Source organism: Cetorhinus maximus, chromosome 22, assembly GCF_964194155.1.
Source record: "Cetorhinus maximus chromosome 22, sCetMax3.hap1.1, whole genome shotgun sequence".
Taxonomy (NCBI): Eukaryota; Metazoa; Chordata; class Chondrichthyes; order Lamniformes; family Cetorhinidae; genus Cetorhinus; species Cetorhinus maximus.
In genome coordinates, this window is record NC_135900.1 from 71,543,247 (window position 1) to 71,564,700 (window position 21,454).

General features: G+C 43.7%; 1 protein-coding gene across 6 annotated transcripts in view; it reads right to left on the reverse strand.

The window, feature by feature from the left end:
• Window positions 1–21,454, reverse strand: part of hipk2 (homeodomain interacting protein kinase 2) — a 276,241-nt gene that overhangs the window by 31,974 nt on the left and 222,813 nt on the right. For all 6 annotated transcript variants that reach the window (XM_078568525.1, XM_078568524.1, XM_078568523.1 and 3 more), the window contains 4 exons: window positions 10,635–10,754; window positions 8,084–8,170; window positions 5,652–5,836; window positions 4,383–4,545 (listed from right to left, as the gene is read on the reverse strand). In XM_078568525.1, coding sequence (XP_078424651.1) covers window positions 4,383–4,545; window positions 5,652–5,836; window positions 8,084–8,170; window positions 10,635–10,754 — 555 coding nt within the window. The remainder of the gene's footprint in view (window positions 1–4,382; window positions 4,546–5,651; window positions 5,837–8,083; window positions 8,171–10,634; window positions 10,755–21,454) is intronic.

Sequence of the window (21,454 nt, forward strand, 5' to 3'; positions counted from 1 at the left end):
CAGCAATCAGGAGTAGGAACACTTTGCCGATTCTCCACTCCCACCCCAGAAAATGTAAGCCTCCTCTCCCTTCATCAGGATCCAAACTATGATCAGATAACTCAGCACAGAACACACCTGGTATAATTCCAGGGTATATCTGATTTCCAAACTCAAGCCATTTATTTTGAGGAGGTGAGAGGGAGGCATAATGTGCCATACCTCAGATGACTGTGTGCCATTGGAAACAAATCCACAACCCTCCCGCTGGAGGGTGGCTGCTGTTGGAGGTAAATGAGGGGAAAGAATTACATTTGAGCTTTGCCACAGCCATAGCAGAGGGTGACTGATTCTACCTACAGCCTCATTCAAATAGAGCTCTGCCTCAGAAGAGACCCCTGCTGGGGGAATGTGATGAGACAATGAGAGAACTTAAAAATAGGAGCAATTAGCAGACTTGCCAATACAGGCACTGACTGCCAATCCAGCTGTATGACTCAAGTTTAAATTTCAAACTTATCCTTAAAGCCGCTTCTGTTTCAGGGGAAGGGTAGTTCCCAAAGGAGACACAAGTCATACTTTCCGAGGGCAACCGAGCTTTCGTTTTGTGAGTTATATCATGATGATTAATGTGACAAAGAATTTTTGCCAACACAGATGCAGCAGTGCCTCTTTAAGACTGAAACCCCAGTGTGAGCTGTTTTAACATATGGAGTTCCTGTTTACCCAACAGTTAAGTGTTTATTCATCAAAGTGAGAGCTAAGTGACTAGTTTCCAACTGGCCTGTGAATGACCTTGGCAATTCACTATCGCACATGTTTAGCTTTCATTTCAAACATTGTAGTTTTTACAAGAAAGGCCACATTTAGATTGTTGGGATAGCTAAATGATCAATTTTGGTGAATAACATGAATGGCAAATTAATTTCTTGCCTTTTTTTGTCTCCTTCTCTCCTTAAGATGTTGTCTCCTGCTGGGTTAACATTTATACTGCTTCCAGCTGTCCTCTAGCACCTCAGCCAAATTGACATTCTGACCTCCCCGGCCTTGACATTGTGTTTCAGGCTATTCAACCATGGAAGGAATCCTAGTTCTCACACCAACACTTCACAACATAAGTGACTGGCCATCGATTCCCTGCGTAATTTCTTTTCTCTAATCCCATTTGATAGTCAACTGTCAATTCCAATTCAGCACATACTAGAAATCAAACTTGGGCTGTTCAATTCTACATCAGGCAGATTTACTCCACTGAGGAACCATTTTTAGAATACTGTTTTAAAAGTGATTATGATCACAGGAGCCATGAATTCATTCACTTCTCACAGATATAGTGGATTATGCAGCTTGTGTAAAGCATTTTGTCTTCAGAATCATTAGCCTAATTGCAAGCCATTTAATTCTCTCGATATTTGGTGTATTCTGTCAGATTAAGCTAGAACTGATTTTAAGGTAAATCTGTACCTTAAAATTTCACCAGTAGAGTCAAAGATAATTTTTTGGGCTGTGATACTCAGAGACACCATCCATCTCTTCCAGCCTACTAATCTGACCAACAGAACAGAGCTGATTCAATTCAATGTCTATCTGTGTGGTCTGACCTCTGTTGTTCATTTAGATCATTTAATGTCTATCTGCCTGACTGGGCTCTATGTTGATCTGGCTTAGATTACTTCATATCTACCTGGCTGGCTCAGAACTGGTTTGACCTATCTTGGATCATTTTGTGTCTATCTCCCTGTGTTAAGCTGGTTCTGAACAATCAGTATAAACATATCTAGCTGTAGACTGCCTCCAGTTTTGATCCTCCAATCTCTAACTACCCAGCAGTGGCTTGTGTTGACTTGGTCTAATCACTCTATTTACCCGCGTGTGAACTGTGTAGAACTGGTTCAGAACACTCAGACCTGACATCACATGTGAATGCACTCAAATGACTAAAAACTAGTGCACAAGTACAAAGAGTATTCAAAGGGCTCATAGAATGTTAGTCTTTATCTCAGGATGGTTGGAAATTAAAAGTAAGGAAGTGATGCACAACCCTGTCCAGGTTCCATCTGGATTACTGCATACAGTTTTGGCCATTAAACCTCAGACAATATGATGGATTTGGAAAGGATACAACGTAGATTCACCAGAATGATAATAGGACTTAATAATTTTCAAAGACATCAGTCAGATCACCCCTCAATCAAGGGAATACAAACAATGTTTATGCAGCCTGTCTTCTCATAACTTAACCTTTTAGGTCCTATTATCATTCTGGTGAATCTACGTTGTATCAGGCAAGTGATTCAATAGGGTAAATACAGAGAAACTGTTTCCTCAGGTGGGGAATCTAGAACAAGGGGGAAAATCTTAAAATTAGAGCTAGGCTGCTTAAGAGTGAAATCGGGAAGCACTTTTACACATGAGTAGTAGTGGAAACAGAAACTCCTAGGTGATAAAAGACAAGGTCCACCTAGTTTGTCTTCTACCATTCTCGTAGTCACATGATACAATAATAGAATTGTTGACTAAACATAGTAATTCATTTCTACCAATTAGTCTACAACAGACTCAGACATGACATGGGGATTAATTCAGTGGTAGACAGTTTTGGGAACCATAGGTCCAAAATCACCAGTTTATTCCAAGCCTGCTACACATACCACAGGCCACAACTCAAATTAATTATAAACAGTGCTCCCCAAATGTTCTTTTGGAACTCAGTCCCCAAAAGGCTAAGGATCATGGAGATCAATTGAAATCTTCAAGACTGAGATTGATGGATTTTTATTAGGTAAGGGCATCAAAGGATATGGAGCAAAGGCAGTTAAATAGAGATGAGATACAGATCAGCCATGTTCTAACAGAAAGGTGGTACAGGCTGAATGGGTTGAAAGGCCTACTTCTGATCCTGTAAGATCCCTGGAATTTACTATTGGTTTCATATGGTAACTCTGGCTCAGACCTGTGCAACCCGCAAGAAACAAATGGAGACCCCATTATGTGGGGTCTGTCTTTTCCTGGAGTTTACTGATTGCTATGACCACATCTTACAAAGCAAGGGTCAGCAAGAGGGATGGACCCAGGGGTTGGGAGTCCCTAGTCCTTAAACTGGAGGGAGGGGAGTTGAGGGGTGGGGGGGACTCTGATTTCCCATGATTACGTAGAACGTGGCATACCAGTGACAGTGGGATGCCCAATGCGGTGAGTCATACCAACTTCCACAAGAGCACCACTAGTGAGGGACAGGCTGGAACATGGCCTCGAGTTCCCGGTCTTACACGCCACAAAGATATATTTTTCTTCAGTTTCTGTACAGATCAGTCCCCCTTACTGGAGAGATGCCCAATGCTGATGTGTATCTCAACTCTATTTAGCTGCCTTTGTCCCACATTTTTTAACTCCCCTACCTGATAAAAATTTATCGATCTCATTGCTGTGCCTGCAGTACCTCTCCCATAGTAATCAGATGGTCTTCCACTGATCCCGAAATCTAGGGGTTTTTAGCTCCAGTGTGATTATCTTCCCACACTGAGCTGATGTAGATCACTCCTTCTGCACATACCTGGTTGTGCACTGTGCTGAGCTGGTTTAGATCACTCGTTCTGCACATACCTGGTTGTGCACTGTGCTGAGCTGGTTTATATCACTCCTTCTGCACATACCTGGTTGTGCACTGTGCTGAGCTGGTTTAGATCACTCGTTCTGCACATACCTGGTTGTGCACTGTGCTGAGCTGGTTTAGATCACTCGTTCTGCACATACCTGGTTGTGCACTGTGCTGAGCTGGTTTAGATCACTCCTTCTGCACATACCTGGTTGTGCACTGTGCTGAGCTGGTTTAGGTCACTCCTTCTGCACATACCTGGTTGTGCACTGTGCTGAGCTGGTTTAGATCACTCGTTCTGCACATACCTGGTTGTGCACTGTGCTGAGCTGGTTTATATCACTCCTTCTGCACATACCTGGTTGTGCACTGTGCTGAGCTGGTTTAGATCACTCGTTCTGCACATACCTGGTTGTGCACTGTGCTGAGCTGGTTTAGATCACTCGTTCTGCACATACCTGGTTGTGCACTGTGCTGAGCTGGTTTAGATCACTCCTTCTGCACATACCTGGTTGTGCACTGTGCTGAGCTGGTTTAGGTCACTCCTTCTGCACATACCTGGTTGTGCACTGTGCTGAGCTGGTTTAGATCACTCGTTCTGCACATATCTGGTTGTGCACTGTGCTGAGCTGGTTTAGATCACTCCTTCTGCACATACCTGGTTGTGCACTGTGCTGAGCTGTTGGAGATCACTCCCTCTGCACATACCTGGTTGTGCACTGTGCTGAGCTGGTTTATATCACTCCTTCTGCACATACCTGGTTGTGCACTATGCTAAGCTGGTTTATATCACTCGTTCTGCACATACCTGGTTGTGTACTGTGCTGAGCTGGTTGCTGAAGGTCATCGTTAGATTGCTCGATGTGCTTGGAGCCACATGCGTGATGAAAGGCGTTTTACTCTGGTTCACTGTGTCGTACATATTGACTCTTCTCTTGCAAATCTCCATGTTCTGAAAGCAGGACTTGACGCTGAAAGAAAAAGGAAGAACAGTTCATTATTGAGAAGAGGGGAACTATGATGATTTCACTCATCAGTTGGTATTTCTGACACCAGAAATACCAACTATTCTAGTTCCAGTAACTCTCACCTCAATGAACGCAAATTGGGAAAGGTAATAGTAAAAGCAAGACTCTGGAATTCAACAGATTCATTCTGGGGATAATAAGGCCATCCCTAGTTGCCTTTGTGAAGGCAGTGGTGAACCACCACCTTGAACCACTGTGGTCCATGTGGTAAAGATGTTCCCACAGTATTGTTAGGTAGGGAGTTCCAGGTTTTTGACACAGTAACAATGAAGGAACAATGATGTATGTCCAAATTGGGGTAGTGTATGACCAGCAAGAAACTTGGAGGTGATAATGTTCTCCTGCACCTGCTGTCCTTGTCCTTCTAGATCATAAAAGGGGTGTTGTTGATAAAGATTTGGCTAGTTGATTCAGTGCATTCTATGGATACTACACACTGCAGCCACAGTGTGCTAGTGGTGGAGGAGCTGGATGTTTATTCTAGTGGTTGGGTTGCTGATCAAATGGACTACTTTGTCTTGGATGGCATTGAGCTTCCTGAGTGTTGGTGCAGTTGTACTCATACAGGCAAGTGGAGAGTTTTCTATCACGTTCCTGATTTGTGCGATTTCTGTTACAAATCTCAATTCAATTTAAACCACTTGATTAGATTATAGCCTTGTAAACTCTCAAGAGTCTCCCAGAACAACTGATAAAATGTGCAGAGAAAATCCACAGCTTGGAGTTTTATAAGTTTAAAGCAATTGTAAAAACAACCAAAGGAGATATGAGGAAAATCGTTTATGCACATCAAATGGTTAGGATCCGGAATGCACCGTCTGAGAGTGCAGTGAAGACAGATTCAATCATGGTTTTCAAAAGGGAACTGGATAATTATCTGAAGAGAAAATATTTGCATGGCTACGAGGAAAAGGCAGGGAAGCTGGACTGGTTGAGTTGCTCTTGCAGAGAGCTGGCACGGACAATGACATCCTCCAAACACATGTCACTTTGCAAGAGCTCAGATGTGGAAGAATTTAGGGAACCTGCCCTGGAAGAAGGGAACGTACTGTGTGCTATGAGGAAAATCCAGTAGGTGGGTCATCATTACAAAGGGATGGCTCAGTGTCTCGATCGGTGTAATTCTCTTGTCTGCGTCAATGGTCAACATCTTCTTTAGCAGATCAATAAACTCCCGCCTGTCTGCCTTCTCTGCCAACATCTCACTTCCCTCCAAATCTGTCGTCATGTTCACCTGCAAGGGAAAGGCTGACATTAGGTGGGAAGTTGTTTTTTCCATGGTGGTATGATGCAGACATACAGTGGCAACAATTACAGCAGATGTTCACGTTCTCCGCTGCATTCCCACCCACAAGGTTCTGCACAGGATGGCAATGAAAGGGGCTTTGTAACAAGCATGCAACATTGGTCATCAGCAAAAGAGGGTAAAAGGGAGAGGTTAACTTTCTGCACAAGGATTTTTATCCCAGTGCTCTCCACAGTGCTTAAACTCTTGCTGAAGTACAGTTCCATGAATGTCCCTAACAGAACAGCAGGTTCCTCTTCTTCATTCTCATGTCTACAGCTATACAACAGATGTTGCCATATATGTATAGATACCTATCATCTAACTATTACCTATACAGATTTATTATATATCTATTTTAACATTGTATCTATTATCTATCTATACATATCTATGTTGATATATATCTCTATCTTTAAATATACTGTATATAGATCTATATATTTCCATCTCTCTATATATACACATATAGAACATATACAACTTGGGTTTAAATCCGAATCTACATAGAAATAATGGCCCAGAATTTTCTGTCATAACAGTGAGGCTAATGGCACGCGCTGATATTTATAAGCAAGTGGTGCAGCAACTTCAGGTGAGGGGCAGATGCATGGTTAAACATGGATATCCAGAAGTTACGGTCTGAGTTGCACCGATCTATCATTAACTCCACGAAAACAGCACTTTGCTATCTGCCTCACCATTGGCATGAATTGAATGGCGTGAAGTTACTGTATTTGTGAGCTACATATGAACTAAACTCGCCACAGAAAGTTGAGTCAATACTATTTTGATGGTTTGATAAGTATTAACTACTGCCAATTAACATCTCTGACACTGCCAATTAACTATTACAAGTGTGGTGTCTAATTCCTTCAGATATTAACTGTTGTTGCAGATTTTAAAAGTGTAAAATTTAACATTTTACTTCTTTAAACTTCCTTTTTGTCTCTTTTTCTTAATCTAATCTTCTTTTCCTTTTTAATTCTCTCTGTACCTGATTTGGCATAGAATTCATCGACTCTAATTTATTCTTCTCAGTCCTTGCATTGTTAATTTCACAATCCTTCAAGCTGTTTGATTAAGGAGATGCACAGTTGCTTGTCCTTTTCACTCCGGTTCTAGATGCTCTGTTTCCCCCGCCTGCACCATCAGCAACTTGTCATGCAAAAAATTTAAATTTACAAACGTGCGAGGAAAAGCACTAAGCCACCTACATAAGATGTTTTCTTCAAAGCACATCATGAGAATCATTTTACCAGTCTCACTGCAGATACTTAATTTGCACTCCAACAGAGATACTTGAATTGAAATATTCCTTGAGTTAGATAAAAACTGAAACATCTTACCTATGCCATCTTAGCACAGACAAGGTGCAGAAAGTTAAGATAATCTTTCACAAACCCAAATGCCATCAGTCTTTCTGACATGTTTGTATTTTTAGTCTTGGAAAAAGAAAATGGGTTGGAGTTGACGATTATGCTTGTGGTTCCCCTTGCTCTGGGTCACATAGGTTACAGATTCAGTCTGTGCTGAGGTCACACTAGAATTTACTTCAGTCCTTTGGGGTTTGAGAGACGAGGGGGAAAAAATTGGCCAGGGAAATGTATGAGTGTGTTTGTGATTGTACGTGTACATTTGTATGCATATTTCTGTGTGACTGTGTTTTTGTATGTGAACGTGGTTTTATACGTGACTGTGTGCAACTTCGTGTTTTTGTCTAACTGTGCAAGTGTGTTTGTGCAAATGTGTGTCTGAGTGAGTGTGGCTGTGTATGTGTGCGCACATGAACATGAACATGTGCCTGTGTGAATCTGTGTGCATCTTAGTGAGAGATTGTGGCTGTGTGTATGAATCTGTGAATGTCTCTGTATGTAAGTGTATGCATGCTAGTGAATCTGTGTGTGTCTCTGTATGTAAATGTACGTGTGTGGGGGGGGGTGGGGGAGTGGAAGTTGGGTGAGTACGGTTTAGCTATGATGGTCCAGGTCTCTTGTGTTCAAATATGCTGCCAGCACTCACCACCAGGGCTCAGATGTGGAAATGATCCCTTGGTGAAGTACCAGGAGGCAGCAAGTGCCTGTAACATTGTAGTCCAGCAAGGAGAGGAAAGGAGGCAGCAAGTGCCTGTAACATTGTAGTCCAGCAAGGAGAGGAAAGGAGGCAGCACAAGCTACCCAAGAAAGACAATCATACCTGTGCCATATCATCCAGACAGTTAAAAATGTATTTTCTTGCCTCCTTCGATTTGATTCCCATCTCTGTCTCATGATCTTCTGGTGTCTGAAATTTTAACAAAAGCATGATTTTTACTCCGTGTTTGGTGTGATGCAAAGAGCAGTGAAGACAGTTTGGTTCCCATGAAGACTTCTTGATGTCTTTGGCTATAGTTGTGTTTCTGACAACAAGACATTGCCTCAAAAGTACAACTGATGACTGACAGCTCTGGACACACCCATCGATTTCTCCCCATCTTCTCCCAGCACTTGTTAGACTGGCCTCATCTCTCTCTTGTTGCTTCACAGCTGCAGCCTGTCCATTAATCTCAGACTTTCTCAGTTGTAAAGAAAGTGGCAGCCACATGAGGGGCTCAAGTTCTTCAATGTCAACTGCAAATTGTTCTTTTTTCTATCAGCCCCTGCCCCATGATAATTCTTGCCTGCCTAAGGGTTTGGACAAGCTCCTTTTAAAGGCAACCAGAGAATCTCACAGAAATGCTAACACATGCTGCGGTGCTAGAAGGTTCTTTTAGACACGAGGCCCTAAAGCAGTGAATGTTTGCTTAAGTGCTGGGACACGCCAGCTGTCAAATAAAATATTATTGGGACAGCTGATTTTTATTTTCATCCTTTCCTGTAATCCTAAAGCAGAATAATGTATTTCCTGGTCTGGGAGGACAAGCTGTCCCTGCACAGTATCACGACAAGTGGACGAGTGAGATTTATACCATCAAAAAGATAGGATAGATCGCAGATCTGTTGAATCGTATATTTCTACATTTAAGAGAGATTTTCAGCAAAATTCACATTTTTTTAAACCAAAAAATGAGTGATTAACTTGGCAGAAGAAAGAAACAAAGATAGACTTTCATATCCACAGGACGTCCCAAAGCACTTCACAGCTAATAAAAATACTTTTGAAGTGTAGTCATTGTTATAATGTAGGGAAATGTAGCAGCTAATTTATGCACAGCAAGGTCCACAAACAGAAATATGATAATGACCAGAAAATCTGATTTAGTGATGCTGATTGAGGGATAAATATAAGCCAGGAGATTTCAGCAAATAGAGCAATGGGATCTTTTACATCCACCTGACAGGCAAACGGGGCTTCAGCTTAAAGTCTCATCTGAAAGATGTCACCTCTGACAGTGCAGTGATCTCTTAAGAGTATCAGCCTAGATTTGTTCAAATCACTGGAGTGACATTAGAACACCTAACTATTAACTCAGAGGTGAGACTGACAAAGCAGCTGTAAGCAGTGTCAGCCCTCCAACAACCAGCCCCTGGTCTCATCTTCTTAACTAGATCCTTTCTGGACTAAAACCTGGTGCCAGCATTTCAAACCTTAGCAAATTGTTTGCCTGGAAATTTGACCCTTGAATCATGACATAAATTTACACTATTACGTAAATTAAACTTGCAAACTTTCTTCCCAGAGTTATGCTTTTCTGCAGCCAGTTATACCAGGATTGCATACCTACCAATCTGAAATGGGTCAAGGTTACCCAGACTGAACCATACACAAACCAAACCAAGGGCATGTGTAATAGAATTCAGTCTTCCAAAAATTTGGAAGTTGTATATCATTCTAATGGCTGCCATGAGTAAACGTACCCTGCTCCTGACCAGATCAGAATTCAGTTCCTCACCTGGCCAGACCAAGTTTAATTTTTGCCCTGGCAACAGTTGGGCTGGTACTATAGGCTTCAGTAGCTCTTATCCAGGGATTGGAGGCGATGGAGACATGGTGAGGATAATGATTGCTTCTGATCACAGGTCAGATTAGGGTTGGTATAACCTATCACTTTCATAGTCAAATAGCCCAGGCAGCGGTTATCATATAGGGTCACACAAGGTTAACTGGTACTTGTCACACCATAGCCTTGTAGGAATCGGTGCTTTAAAGAGGGGTAGGGGTTGGAGAGAGGTTGGTGCATTAGAAAATGTCATGAGAGGCAGTTTGGATGCTGATGTCAGAAAAGGGAAATGGGAAACAGAGGAGCAGAGATAAAGATAGTCACAGATCTCATTAAGATTCTTGCTGTGTAATAGCCTAGTCAGTCCCACCATCCACGTTAGGCTTGAGAGGATCAGTAGTAATAGCAGAATGTGTAACACATAAAGAGCACAATGGTTTCACCCAGTGCCAAGGCGTGACCCTAGCCCACAACTCGTATAATGAGTTTATTCTCTCAGCGTTTCCACCAGCAACAAGGGAAGGACAGCTACATATGGAGGGCAGGGGGTGGTTGGGGGCGGGAGGGAGACTGCAGGCGGTGGTGAGGACAGAAACCTAGAGCGAGGAACTCATCCCAAAACAGTTTGTGCTGTGTAACCAGCTGAGGAGAAACTGGCAATGCTGGAAGAGGCCTAAACAAAGCAGACCAATCTGCCCCTCTTCATCACACTAAGATTTTCCAAACAGCAAGATGCAGTTGAAGGGAAAGAAGTGAAATAGTGAACATAAACAGAAACAAAATACATACACACAGGTCCTCCTCACTCACAACACAAGAGAAAATCACCTTAAGCCTCCATAATGGATACGATGAATCTGGATCTCTGTTAAAGAATCGTGTTGTCTTTGTCCCTGCACTTAACATATACTCCGCTGGCAACCCTTGTGTTTGCGAAATGTAACGAATCTGAAAAAGAGAAAAGACAACACTGAGATATACATCAGCTCTTCTTCATGCATCTCCGAGGGGATTCTCACAAACCCTTCTTGCCTCAGTGTTATATCCTCCTCTTGGTAAGGCATGATTGCTTGTTGGGATACGGCTCTCCTTGTATCCTGTCCAAGTGATTATTCTTCATGTTTCACCCGAGTGAAGTTTGGCAGGGTAATTGACCATTGAGAAGAAGAGGTTGGTTACCTTGCTGGGATGGTTAGGGGCATCATACCCCCTTGCAATCTTGTCCTTACCCAATGTCCACTCACATCTAGCTATCATCAAGACTCACTGGATAATAATCAAGAGAAGGAAGCTTATGTAAGTTATCTTCTATCCATCCATGGGTCAACCAGTCCTAATATAAGATGCCAAATTCAGGTCGGCTAACTCAACTTAGAATTTGGGACCATCTGGCCTGTGTGTCACTATACTCAACATGTGAGCAGGGGAACTCAAATTTCCCATTAACTTTTCTTCCACCCTTTTATTGTGGATATTTTGATGGATGTAGTTCAGAGTAATCTCTTCAGTGAACATTAACTCCCTACATCCTCAAAATTATTTTCAATTGCCTTGATATTGGGTAATATATTGTGATGCCCAGGGTAATTTTAGAGAAGCTCTTTTTTTGGATTAGTTTGTTGTTATTCTGTTTCTCCATTTTGGTCTTTAAAATGCAAACCATTATACTACACTGGAACTTACTGGAGGCTTTAACTGCCTAACTAATTAATTAAACATAATAGACCAAGCATAAAAAGGAGCTCAGGAAAATAGGAACAGGAACAGGATATCCAGCCCTCCAGGCCTGCTCTGCCATTCAATTAGATAATGACTGATTTGTACCTCAACTGCACTCACCTATTGTTGACATATTTACAGTTGTGTTTACACTGTTCAAGATCCTTATAATGAACAAAATAGGAAATAATTCAGAAGCTCAATACTAAAACTACAACTATAATTACTCAAATCACGTAGCTGCTTTTTAATCCTTTCCTTACCAACATTGAAACTTGCCTGACTTATTCTCTTTGCAATTTCCAATTGCATAGCCTTGCTTTGAACGGCCTAGATCAAACTCAATGATTTGAAAAAGCACAAGCTGATGAATACCTCCTTGGAAACAAGCAATTATTTAAATAGCTATCCGTTAATTCAAAGAGTCACCAACCAGACACACATCTGAACAAATCACATAGCATGTTTGAAATTGAATTGAGTGGTTTGCCTCACCCTCAAGCAAACTGCCTGGCAACTAATTCATCTAATCATTGCAACAATCTATTGACTTAGGCGAGAATATGGTTTCTGTACATGAAGCTTATTTTTGTAACCCTTCTTCACCATGAAAGAATTAAGTCTTATTTTGAACAAGGTTTTCTTGTTCAACTGAGAAGCACATTTACAGTGAGGCTACAAGTTAGACGAGCACTTGTGGCTTCTTAGAAAAGCACCAGTGCTTCTTTTACCTCAGCCAGACCATTGGGATAGTGGGTACAGGCACTGAAATGATGGGAACATGCCTTCCTATGTGGGTGGAGGAGAAGTAAACCAATTTTTTTTAAAAAGAGATGTTTTCATAGCTGGGATTAGAAAGCTTTTTTAAAATTTATTATCAAGATGTGGGAGTCGCTGGCAAATACAGAATTTATTGACATCCCTCATTAACGATGGGCCTTCTTCTTGAGCTTCGGCAACAACTGAGAAGCTTCCTAAGTGTTAGCCACAATGATCTGGGGCTGGGGTTATATAAACCACAGGAGGATATTGGTGAACCTGTGTTTTTCCTGACAATCTGACAGCTTCATGATCACTTCATGATACCAGCTTTTTATTTCCAGATGTTTATATTACACTGAATTTAAACTACTGGGATATGAACTCACATCATCTGGATTACTTTGCCAAGATCCTGGATTACCAAGGCCAGGTCCCTGGATTACTCGTCCAGGCTCCTGGTTTACTACTCCTGGTCTCTGGATTACCAGTCTAAACTCTGGATTACTAGTTCAGCAACATAATCTTTACACTACTGTAACCAGATGGCCAATAATGTGTCAGATTGGTTTACTTGGGCAAATAGGTTACTTTTGAGAAACAGGAGATTGTATCAAACTTGTAGAGTGTAGAGAAATACATTTTAGTTTCTATTTATAGCACTGTTTTTGTGAATAGTTTCTCTCCGAGGCACCAAAATGTTAGTGTCAAGCACCCAGGTCAGATCTATAACAGGATTTGTTAAAGGCAAATCTTATTTAAGGAATTTGAATTTTTCAAATAGGTAACGAGAGGGATGCTGAAGTCAATGCAGTTGATGTGGGGTACATGGATTTCCAAAAGGTGCTTGATAAAGTGAAGCATAACAGGCTTGTCGGGAAAGTTAAAGCCCATGAAATAAAAGTGACAGTGGCAGCATGAATACGAAGTTGGCTGAGTGACAGGGAATGGAGTATGGTCTTCTCCTGCTCCTGTTTCTTAAGTTGTTATGCTCTTATTAGTGGCGAATGGTTGTTTTCAGACTGGAGGAAGGTAGATGAGGAAGGTATAGACTGGGGTTCCCCAGGATTCGGTACAGCACCACTACTTTCCTTGATATATACTAATGACTTGGTCTTGGGTGTACAGGCACAATTTCAAAATTTGCAGATAACACAAAACCTCAAAGCATTCTCAAATGTGAGGAGTATAGTGATAGACTACAAAAGGATATAGACAGGCTGATGGAATGGATGGAATTTAACACAGAGGACTGTGAAATTATATGTTTTGGTAGGATGATTGAGGACAGGCAATAGAAAATGAAGAACAATTCGAAACGGGGTACAAGATCAGAAGGACCTGTGAGTAAATGTGCACAAATCATTGAAGGTGGCAAGACAGGTTGAAAATGTGGCTAAAAAGACATACAGGATCCTGGGCTTTAGAAATATAAGCACAGAGCGTGAAAGCAAGGAAGTAATGATGAACTTTCATAAAACACTGATTCAGCTTCATCTGAAGTATGGTGTCCAATTCTGGGCACTGCACTTTATGAAGGATGTGAAGGCTTTAAAGAGGGTGCAGAAAAGAATTCTAAGAATGGTTCCAGGGATGAGAGGCTTCTGTTACAAGGATAGATTGGAGGAGCAGGATTGTTCTCCTTAGAGAAGTTTAAAAGGAGATTTGATAGAAGTGTTCAATGTCATGAGGGTCTAGACAAAGTAGATAGAGAAAAACTGTTCCATTTGGTGGAAGGACCAGCGGACACCACTTTAAATTGAATGGCAAAAGAACTAATGGTGACATGAGAAAAAGGTTTTTTTATGTAGCGTGTGTTTAGGATCTGGAATGCATTGAATGAGTCTGTAGTCGAGGCAAATTCAATCATGGCTTTCAAAAGGGAAGAGAAAAAAAATTCAGAATTATGGGGTAAAGGCAAGGGAGTGGGACTAGCTGAGTTGCTCTTACAGAGAGCTAGCATAGACACAACGGGCTGAATGGCTGCTTTCTGTGATGCAACCATTCTATGATACTCTCTAGCCAGAAACTGATAAAACATTATACTGCGATGCTAGGAACATGAAATGAAAGCATTAATGCTACCTTCCTCTCTCCACTTGTGTTGTCAGATCTGCTGCATGTTTCCAACATTTTCGGTGTTTTATTGCATATTAAAGCTCTTTATATTCCTCCCAAACAATATGCTTCTGCCCCACCCTCAGGGAAGCGCTTCTTTCTACAGCTGTGCATCTTTTTATATTTCCCTTCACACCACATCATCCTCTGATCTACTGAGTGACACTATCAACTTAAAATCATAGTACCTTACAGCACAGGAGACCATTCAGCCCATCATGCCTGTGCTGGCTTTTTGAAACAGCGATTCAATTAGTCCCAGTCCACCAGTCTTTCCCCACAGCATTACAAATTTTTCCTTTACAAGTATCCCCTCAGGTATATACTTTGTTCCAATTTAGAGGAGCCTTGAGTCTTAGGCTCCTCCTGCCTATTAAGAACTGGACAAGAGCTATGTGACACAGGGGGCAGAATTTTCCATTCTGAAGACTAAGTGCAATGGCAGGCAGGAAAGTCGGCGTGATTTAATCTGTGCGATCTTTCGCTTTTCAGCTCCTTAATTATGCATCAACGAGGAGCTCGTTGAATCTCGTGGCATGGCGGGCAGGGATTCATCTTCCCCACCGTTACATCATGGGGTCAAATGTCCTGGCGCTTTATTTAAATAGTACCCACACAGACATTCACTCACTGCAGGCCAGGCATGTTGTTCCATTCTGGTTTTCAACAGTGCCCAAAAGAACCAAACCCTCCGCTCCACTCCACGGTTCAGCGAGGCCTTCCTGGGGATTCTCCTCCAGGCCGTCCAGGAAAGGCGAGAGGTCCTCTTTCCGAGGGATGGGAGCAGGAGGCCCTCCCAATTGACCACACTGGCCTGGGAGGTGGTTGGCGGGGAGGTCAGCTCTCGTGGCCAACAAAAAAGGACTGCCAGCAGTAACTGAAACTTCTACTCAATCCAAACTCATACTCTCATAAAGGCATCAGGCAGTCTAAGGGTTAGAGTCTACAGGGATGTTGCACACTACCAGCAGATAGGGACATCAGTACTGAATGTCTGCCAGCTCACCATCTCATGTAAGTTCTTGCACAGACGGCAACTTGATTTCTTACTGTGGAGGGTTCAGCACACACAACAGCCATGCACGCATCTGAATTGCTCTTTCCTCCATAGTGCTCACAGTCAATCCATCTGTCTTCATGCAGGGCAAGATTGCTCACAACAGAAGGGAGAGAGCCAAGACTAGAGTTGAGGACGCTTTCCTCCCATGAGGAGCTGGTGGCAAATCCCGCTGAAGAGAATAGAGATCGTTCCTGCATGGAAGGCGAGATCAGCCTCCCCCAGCAAGCCAGTGAGGGTCCATCCAGTATACATTGGCCACATGTGGACAATAGCTATGAGTGACCTATAATGTTTGAGCCTACCTAGTCGATCACTAATTATCTCCTCTCTCTATTCCAGCTACAAGCAAGAAAAGGCGAAGGCTGACCTCAAGCAAGCGCCTCAGCAACAGCCCACAGACCAGCTCAGATGAGGATGCAATGAACCATCAGTTGAAGATCTGTCACTGCATTCACCTGCACCCTTCACCAGTGCAGATACTCACACCTCAGTGGGACCTAGTTCTAGAGCAGGCTTGGGTTCACAATCTGACAATCACCTCAACAACACGGATCCCCAGCAGGTGGAGGCAGTGACAGCTGAGATCTCTGATACTCAGAGAGCTGCTGGAGACCAGGCTCCCACTCAGTCTGAGTCCGATGATGAGCCTCTGGGACTGGCCCTGAGAGAAATGTTGGAGATTCAGAGACAGGCAGGGGAACATCAGGCAGAGTTGCTGGAGGCTGTCAGCTGACCAGAACGAAGGATGAAGGAGTCCAGCCAAATTCTGTCTGATGTTGTGGCTCCGGCATGTGAGCACATCGAGATCTCCATGGGAAGGCCATCTTGGAGGCTCAGGTCCAGCAGTTCTGCCAGAGTTGTGTTTGGACCTGCACACCATCATCCTAGCCAGCAGGGGCTGGGCGAGAGGGAGACAAGGAACCTTGACCTCCCTCCAGGTGTCCCTTCTCAAGGAGTCAGGGAGGGGCCCTGCATCGAAAGGGAAGAGGAGCGCCAGCCATCCACCCCGAGGGCATCTACCCAGAACACTCCAAGTGTGCCCTGCCGCTCGAAATCCTCTCTGCCAGTGACTCCATCAACTCCAGCAGGTCAGGCCAAGGAGAGTGCACCTGCCCCAGAGCAGGAGACCCTTAGCAGACCGGGGCCATCAGAGGAAGCCTGCCAAAGTCATCTCAGAAAACAGGGCATAGAAGTCAGCAGGCTGCATCCAACTCTGTTGCAGATGTCAAGGCTGCACCTAGGTGCACCGGTAGGGTAAGAAAAATTTAGAAGTTTTGAATGCATGACGGTGACACAGGTGTTCACTCATTGTATATACTCTTCACTACTGTAAATATAGTTTGCATTTATCCCTTTCTAAGTCTCAGGTATCCAATGGATAATCGATGCGATGCAAGATCCCATGTTCATTCAAGGGTCTGTAATGTATGCCCCCACCGCTGGCCCCCCAATTATTTCCCATCTGGACCCTCAGTTCCATTAACTCTCACTCAATCTCCTCACAGTGATTCACCTTTATGTTTACATCTACGACATGAACAAAGGCACTTCATTTGTGAAAGCGATGGCTGCACAATACACCTGTGACACTTGGATTTCAGGCAGACATTATCAAGGTTACTAAAACAAAAACAGAATTACCTGGAAAAACCCAGCAGGTCTGGCAGCATCGGCGGAGAAGAAAAGAGTTGTCGTTTCGAGGACTCGAAACGTCAACTCTTTTCTTCTCCGCCGATGCTGCCAGACCTGCTGGGTTTTTCCAGGTAATTCTGTTTTTGTTTTGGATTTCCAGCATCCGCAGTAGTTTTTTGTTGTTATTATCAAGGTTACTGGTTATCCTGATGCTGTCGCACTGAAGTCTTAGTTTGTGGATGTAACAAGTATTTCTCGTGAGTATTGTTTGAATCTTTTCTCCTAAGTGTACTTTGCAATGGTGTTTATTTTATGACAGTGAGTTTTAGGGAAAAGTAGTATTCATTGTTGAGTGCCATAGCCTTTCATGTTTTCCTGCAGCATGTTTTCGTCTCCGCGTTGAAGGCTGAATGTTATTCCTTTCTTAGCTCCCAATCTCCCCATGCATGACGCTGAACAATTGAAGTAGGTTACACTTGGTGATATTTGAAATGTCTGCTAGAGGGTATTGAATGTGTGATGTCAGGGATTTGTGTTCATCCTGATGAAGTCGTCTACTTACCTGTGAGGATCTTACTTTGCTCCTGAAAGGCTGCCTAGCAGTGCTTTACAGATTCCTTCTGTAAAGGCACAGTACGCCAATCTGTGTGGAATTCATTGCATGACTGTGCACTCATTGATTTAGGGGAGATAGAAAGGATTGGCCTTTGTGAGATGGACAATGTCGAGGACTGTAATGCTATGAAAGTGGTGCTTTAGCACATTTGCTGAATGCTCAGCAGGATCTATGAAGTTGTCATTCACTCATGTGTCAATACTGACTGGGCCACATCTCTCCCAAATGCCAAGGCAATGCGGGACATAGACTTGGCAGGCTTCCGATGAATGCAGCGTCATGCGTGTTTGTAAATAATCAAACAATGGTCCTGCTGAGCCACTTCCTGTGAGGACAATGCGAACATAACTCGCAGCTTTGTGTGCATGCTGTTGAGTATCAGGTTACCATGTCCTGATGCCCATATTAGGGCTCAGTAGCAAAATGAGACCTCTGCATTATTCATCCATGAGAGCTAATGTTTGGAGAGATGGTGCTGTCTGGATGTTCCTCCCTCCTGAGATGGTCAAGCACTAACCACTGACGAATGTTTATCCTGTTAGTGCTGCCTTGCTAAGCTGCTGATGTGCTGGCATGAATGCATCCATGTGTGCAATGGTGTTTCAGCCGCTTGAAGACTGCCATCATGCCCACTGACCTGTTGACGCCATGGTTGAAAGGACTGCACTATGTGTGGCTGCTTAAGGAGGTGCACTGGTGGAGTGCTGATCACATTCCACAGCAGCCACATGTTTCCTTGGTTACTGCACCTTCCAAGAATGACGCCAACTTTAGGGATGAAGGTGACTTATGCTGCTTCTGTGATCATTGTGAGATTGATGACTTTTTGTCATATGTTTCTCCACTTAGATTAGGAGAAATAAACACGAGAGGACATGGCTTTGGGGTGAAAAGGGAAAGGTTTAGGGGGAATGAGCTGGCCGAGTCCTAAAGGACCTAGCTGCTAGGCTGTGTGCGCGGCAGGTGGTGAGGGAACCAACAAGAGGGAAAAAAACATACTTGACCTCATCCTCGCCAAACTGCCTGCCGCAGATTAATCTGTCCATGGCAGTATCGGTAGGAGTGACCACTGCACAGTCCTTGTGGGGACAAAGTCCCATCTTCACATTGAGGATACCCTCCATCGTGTTGTGTGGCACTAAATGGGATAGATTTCATGCCAAATGGGATAGATTTCGAATAGATCTAGCAACTCAAGACTGGGCATCCATGAGGCACTGTGGGCCATCAGCAGCAGCAGAATTGTATTCAACCATAATCTGTAACCTCATGGCCCAGCATATCCCCCACTCTACCATTACCACCAAGCCAGGGGATCAACTCTGGTTCAATCAAGAGTGCAGGGTGGCATGCCAGGAGCAGCACCAGGCATACCTAAAAATGAGTTGTCAACCTGATGAAGCTATAACACAGGACCAATTGCATGCCAAACAGCATAAGCAGCAAGTGATAGACAAGAGCTAAGTGATTCCACAACTAGTAGGTCAGATCTAAGCTCTGCAGTCCTGCCACTCCAGTTGTGAATGGTGGTGAACAATGAAACAACTCACTGGAGGAGGAGGCTCCATAAATATCCCCATCCTCAATGATGGGTGGGGAGGCCCAGAACATCAGTGCAAAAGATAAGGCTGAATCATTTGCAACCATTTTCAGCCAGAAGTGCCAAGTGGATGATCCATCTCAGCCTCATCCAGAGGTCCCCAGCATCACAGATGTAAATCTTCAGCCAATTCAATTCACTCTACGTGATATCAAGAAATGGCTGAAGACACTGAATACTGCAAAGGCTATGGGCCCTGACAATAATACTGAAGATAAAAGCAAAATATTGCGGATGCTGGAAATCTGAAACAAAAACAGAAAATGCTGGAAAAACTCAGCAGGTCTGACAGCATCTGTGGAGGGAGAAACAGAGTTAACGTTTTGAGTCCGTATGCTTTGAAAAAGGATCATAATGTCCCGAAATGTTAACTCTGTTTCTCTCTCCACAGATGCTGTCAGGCCTGCTGAATAGTACTGAAGACTTGTGCTCCAGAACTTGCCACACCCCTAGCCAAGCTGTTCCAGTACAGCTACAACACTGGCATCTACCCGGCTATGTGGAAAATTGTCCAGGTATGTCCTGTACACAAAAAGCAGGACAAATCCAACCCAGCCAATTACCACCCCACCACCCTACTCTTGGACATCAGTAAAGTGATGGAAGGGGTCATCAACTGTGCTACTAAGCGGCACTTGCTTAGTAATAACCTCCTCACTGACACTCAATTTGGGTTCCGCCAGGGCCACTCAGCTCCTGATTTTATGACAGCCTTGGTTCAAACATGGACAAAAGAGCTCCAGAGGTGAGGTGAGATTGACTGCCCTTGACATCAAGGCAGCATTTGACTGAATGTGGCAGAGTGAGACCTAGCAAAACTGGAGTCAATGGGAATCAGGGGGAAAACTCTCCGCTGGTTGGAGTCATACCTAGCACAAAGGAAGATGGTTGTGGTTGTTGGAAATCAGTCATCTCAGCTCCAGGATATCACCACAGGAGTTCCTCAGGGTAGTGTCCTAGGCCCAACCATCTTCAGCTGCTTCAACAATGACCTTCCTTCCATAATGTTAGAAGCGGGGATGATTGCACAATGTTCAGCAACATTCACGACTCCTCAGATAATGAAGCAGCCCATGTCCAAATGCAGCAAGACCTGGATAATATCCATGCTTGCGCTGACAAGTAGCAAGTAACATTCATGCCACACAAGTGCCAGGCAATGACCATCTCCAACAAGTGAGAATCTAACCATCACCCCTCGACATTCAATGGCATTACCAATGCTGAATCCCCCACCATCAACATCCTCGGGGGGGAGGGGGGGGGGTGTTACCATAAACCAGAAACTGAACTGTACTAGCCATATAAGTACTGTGGCTACAAGAGCAGGTCGGAGGCTAGGAATCCTGTGGTAAGGAGCTTAACCCCTGATTCCCCAAAGCCTGTCCACCATCTACAAGGCACAAGTCAGGAGTGTGATGGAATAGTCTCCATTTGGCTGGATCAGTGCAGCTCCAACAACACTCAAGAAGCTTGACACCATCCAAGACAAAGAAGCCTACTTTATTGTTTGTGGATGGGGTGCCATTCAGTCCCTCTGCCACCGATGCACAGCAGCAGCAGTGTGTACCATCTACAAGATGCACTGCAGGAATTCACCAAGGCTCCTTCAACAGCACCTTCCAAACCCATGACCACTACCACGTAGAAGGACAAGGGCAGCAGACACATGGGAATACCACCACCTGGAAGCTCCCCTCCAAGTCACTCAACATCCTGATTTGGAAATATATCGCCGTTCCTTCACTGTCGCTTTGTCAAAATCTTGGAACTCTCTTCCTAACAGTACCGTGGGTGTACCTACACCACATGGACTGCAGCAGTTCAAGAAGGCAGCTCACCACCAGCTTAAGGGCAATTAGGGTTGGATAATAAATGCTGGCCTAGCCAGTGAAGCTCTCATCCCATGAATGAATAAAAAAAACTTCAGATTCACCCCCTTCCAAGTCCTCCTCATCTGAGGAGACGTCTAGCTCCTTAATGTCTCCCTCTGGCAAAACATTCCCTCTTTGGAACACTAGTTTGTGCAGGGCGCAGTAAACAACGATGATGTGGGACACTCTCTGCGCTGAGTATTGGAGAGTCCCGCCCGACCGATCCAAACATAATAAACGCACCTTTAAAAGGCTAATAGTTTGCTCTAT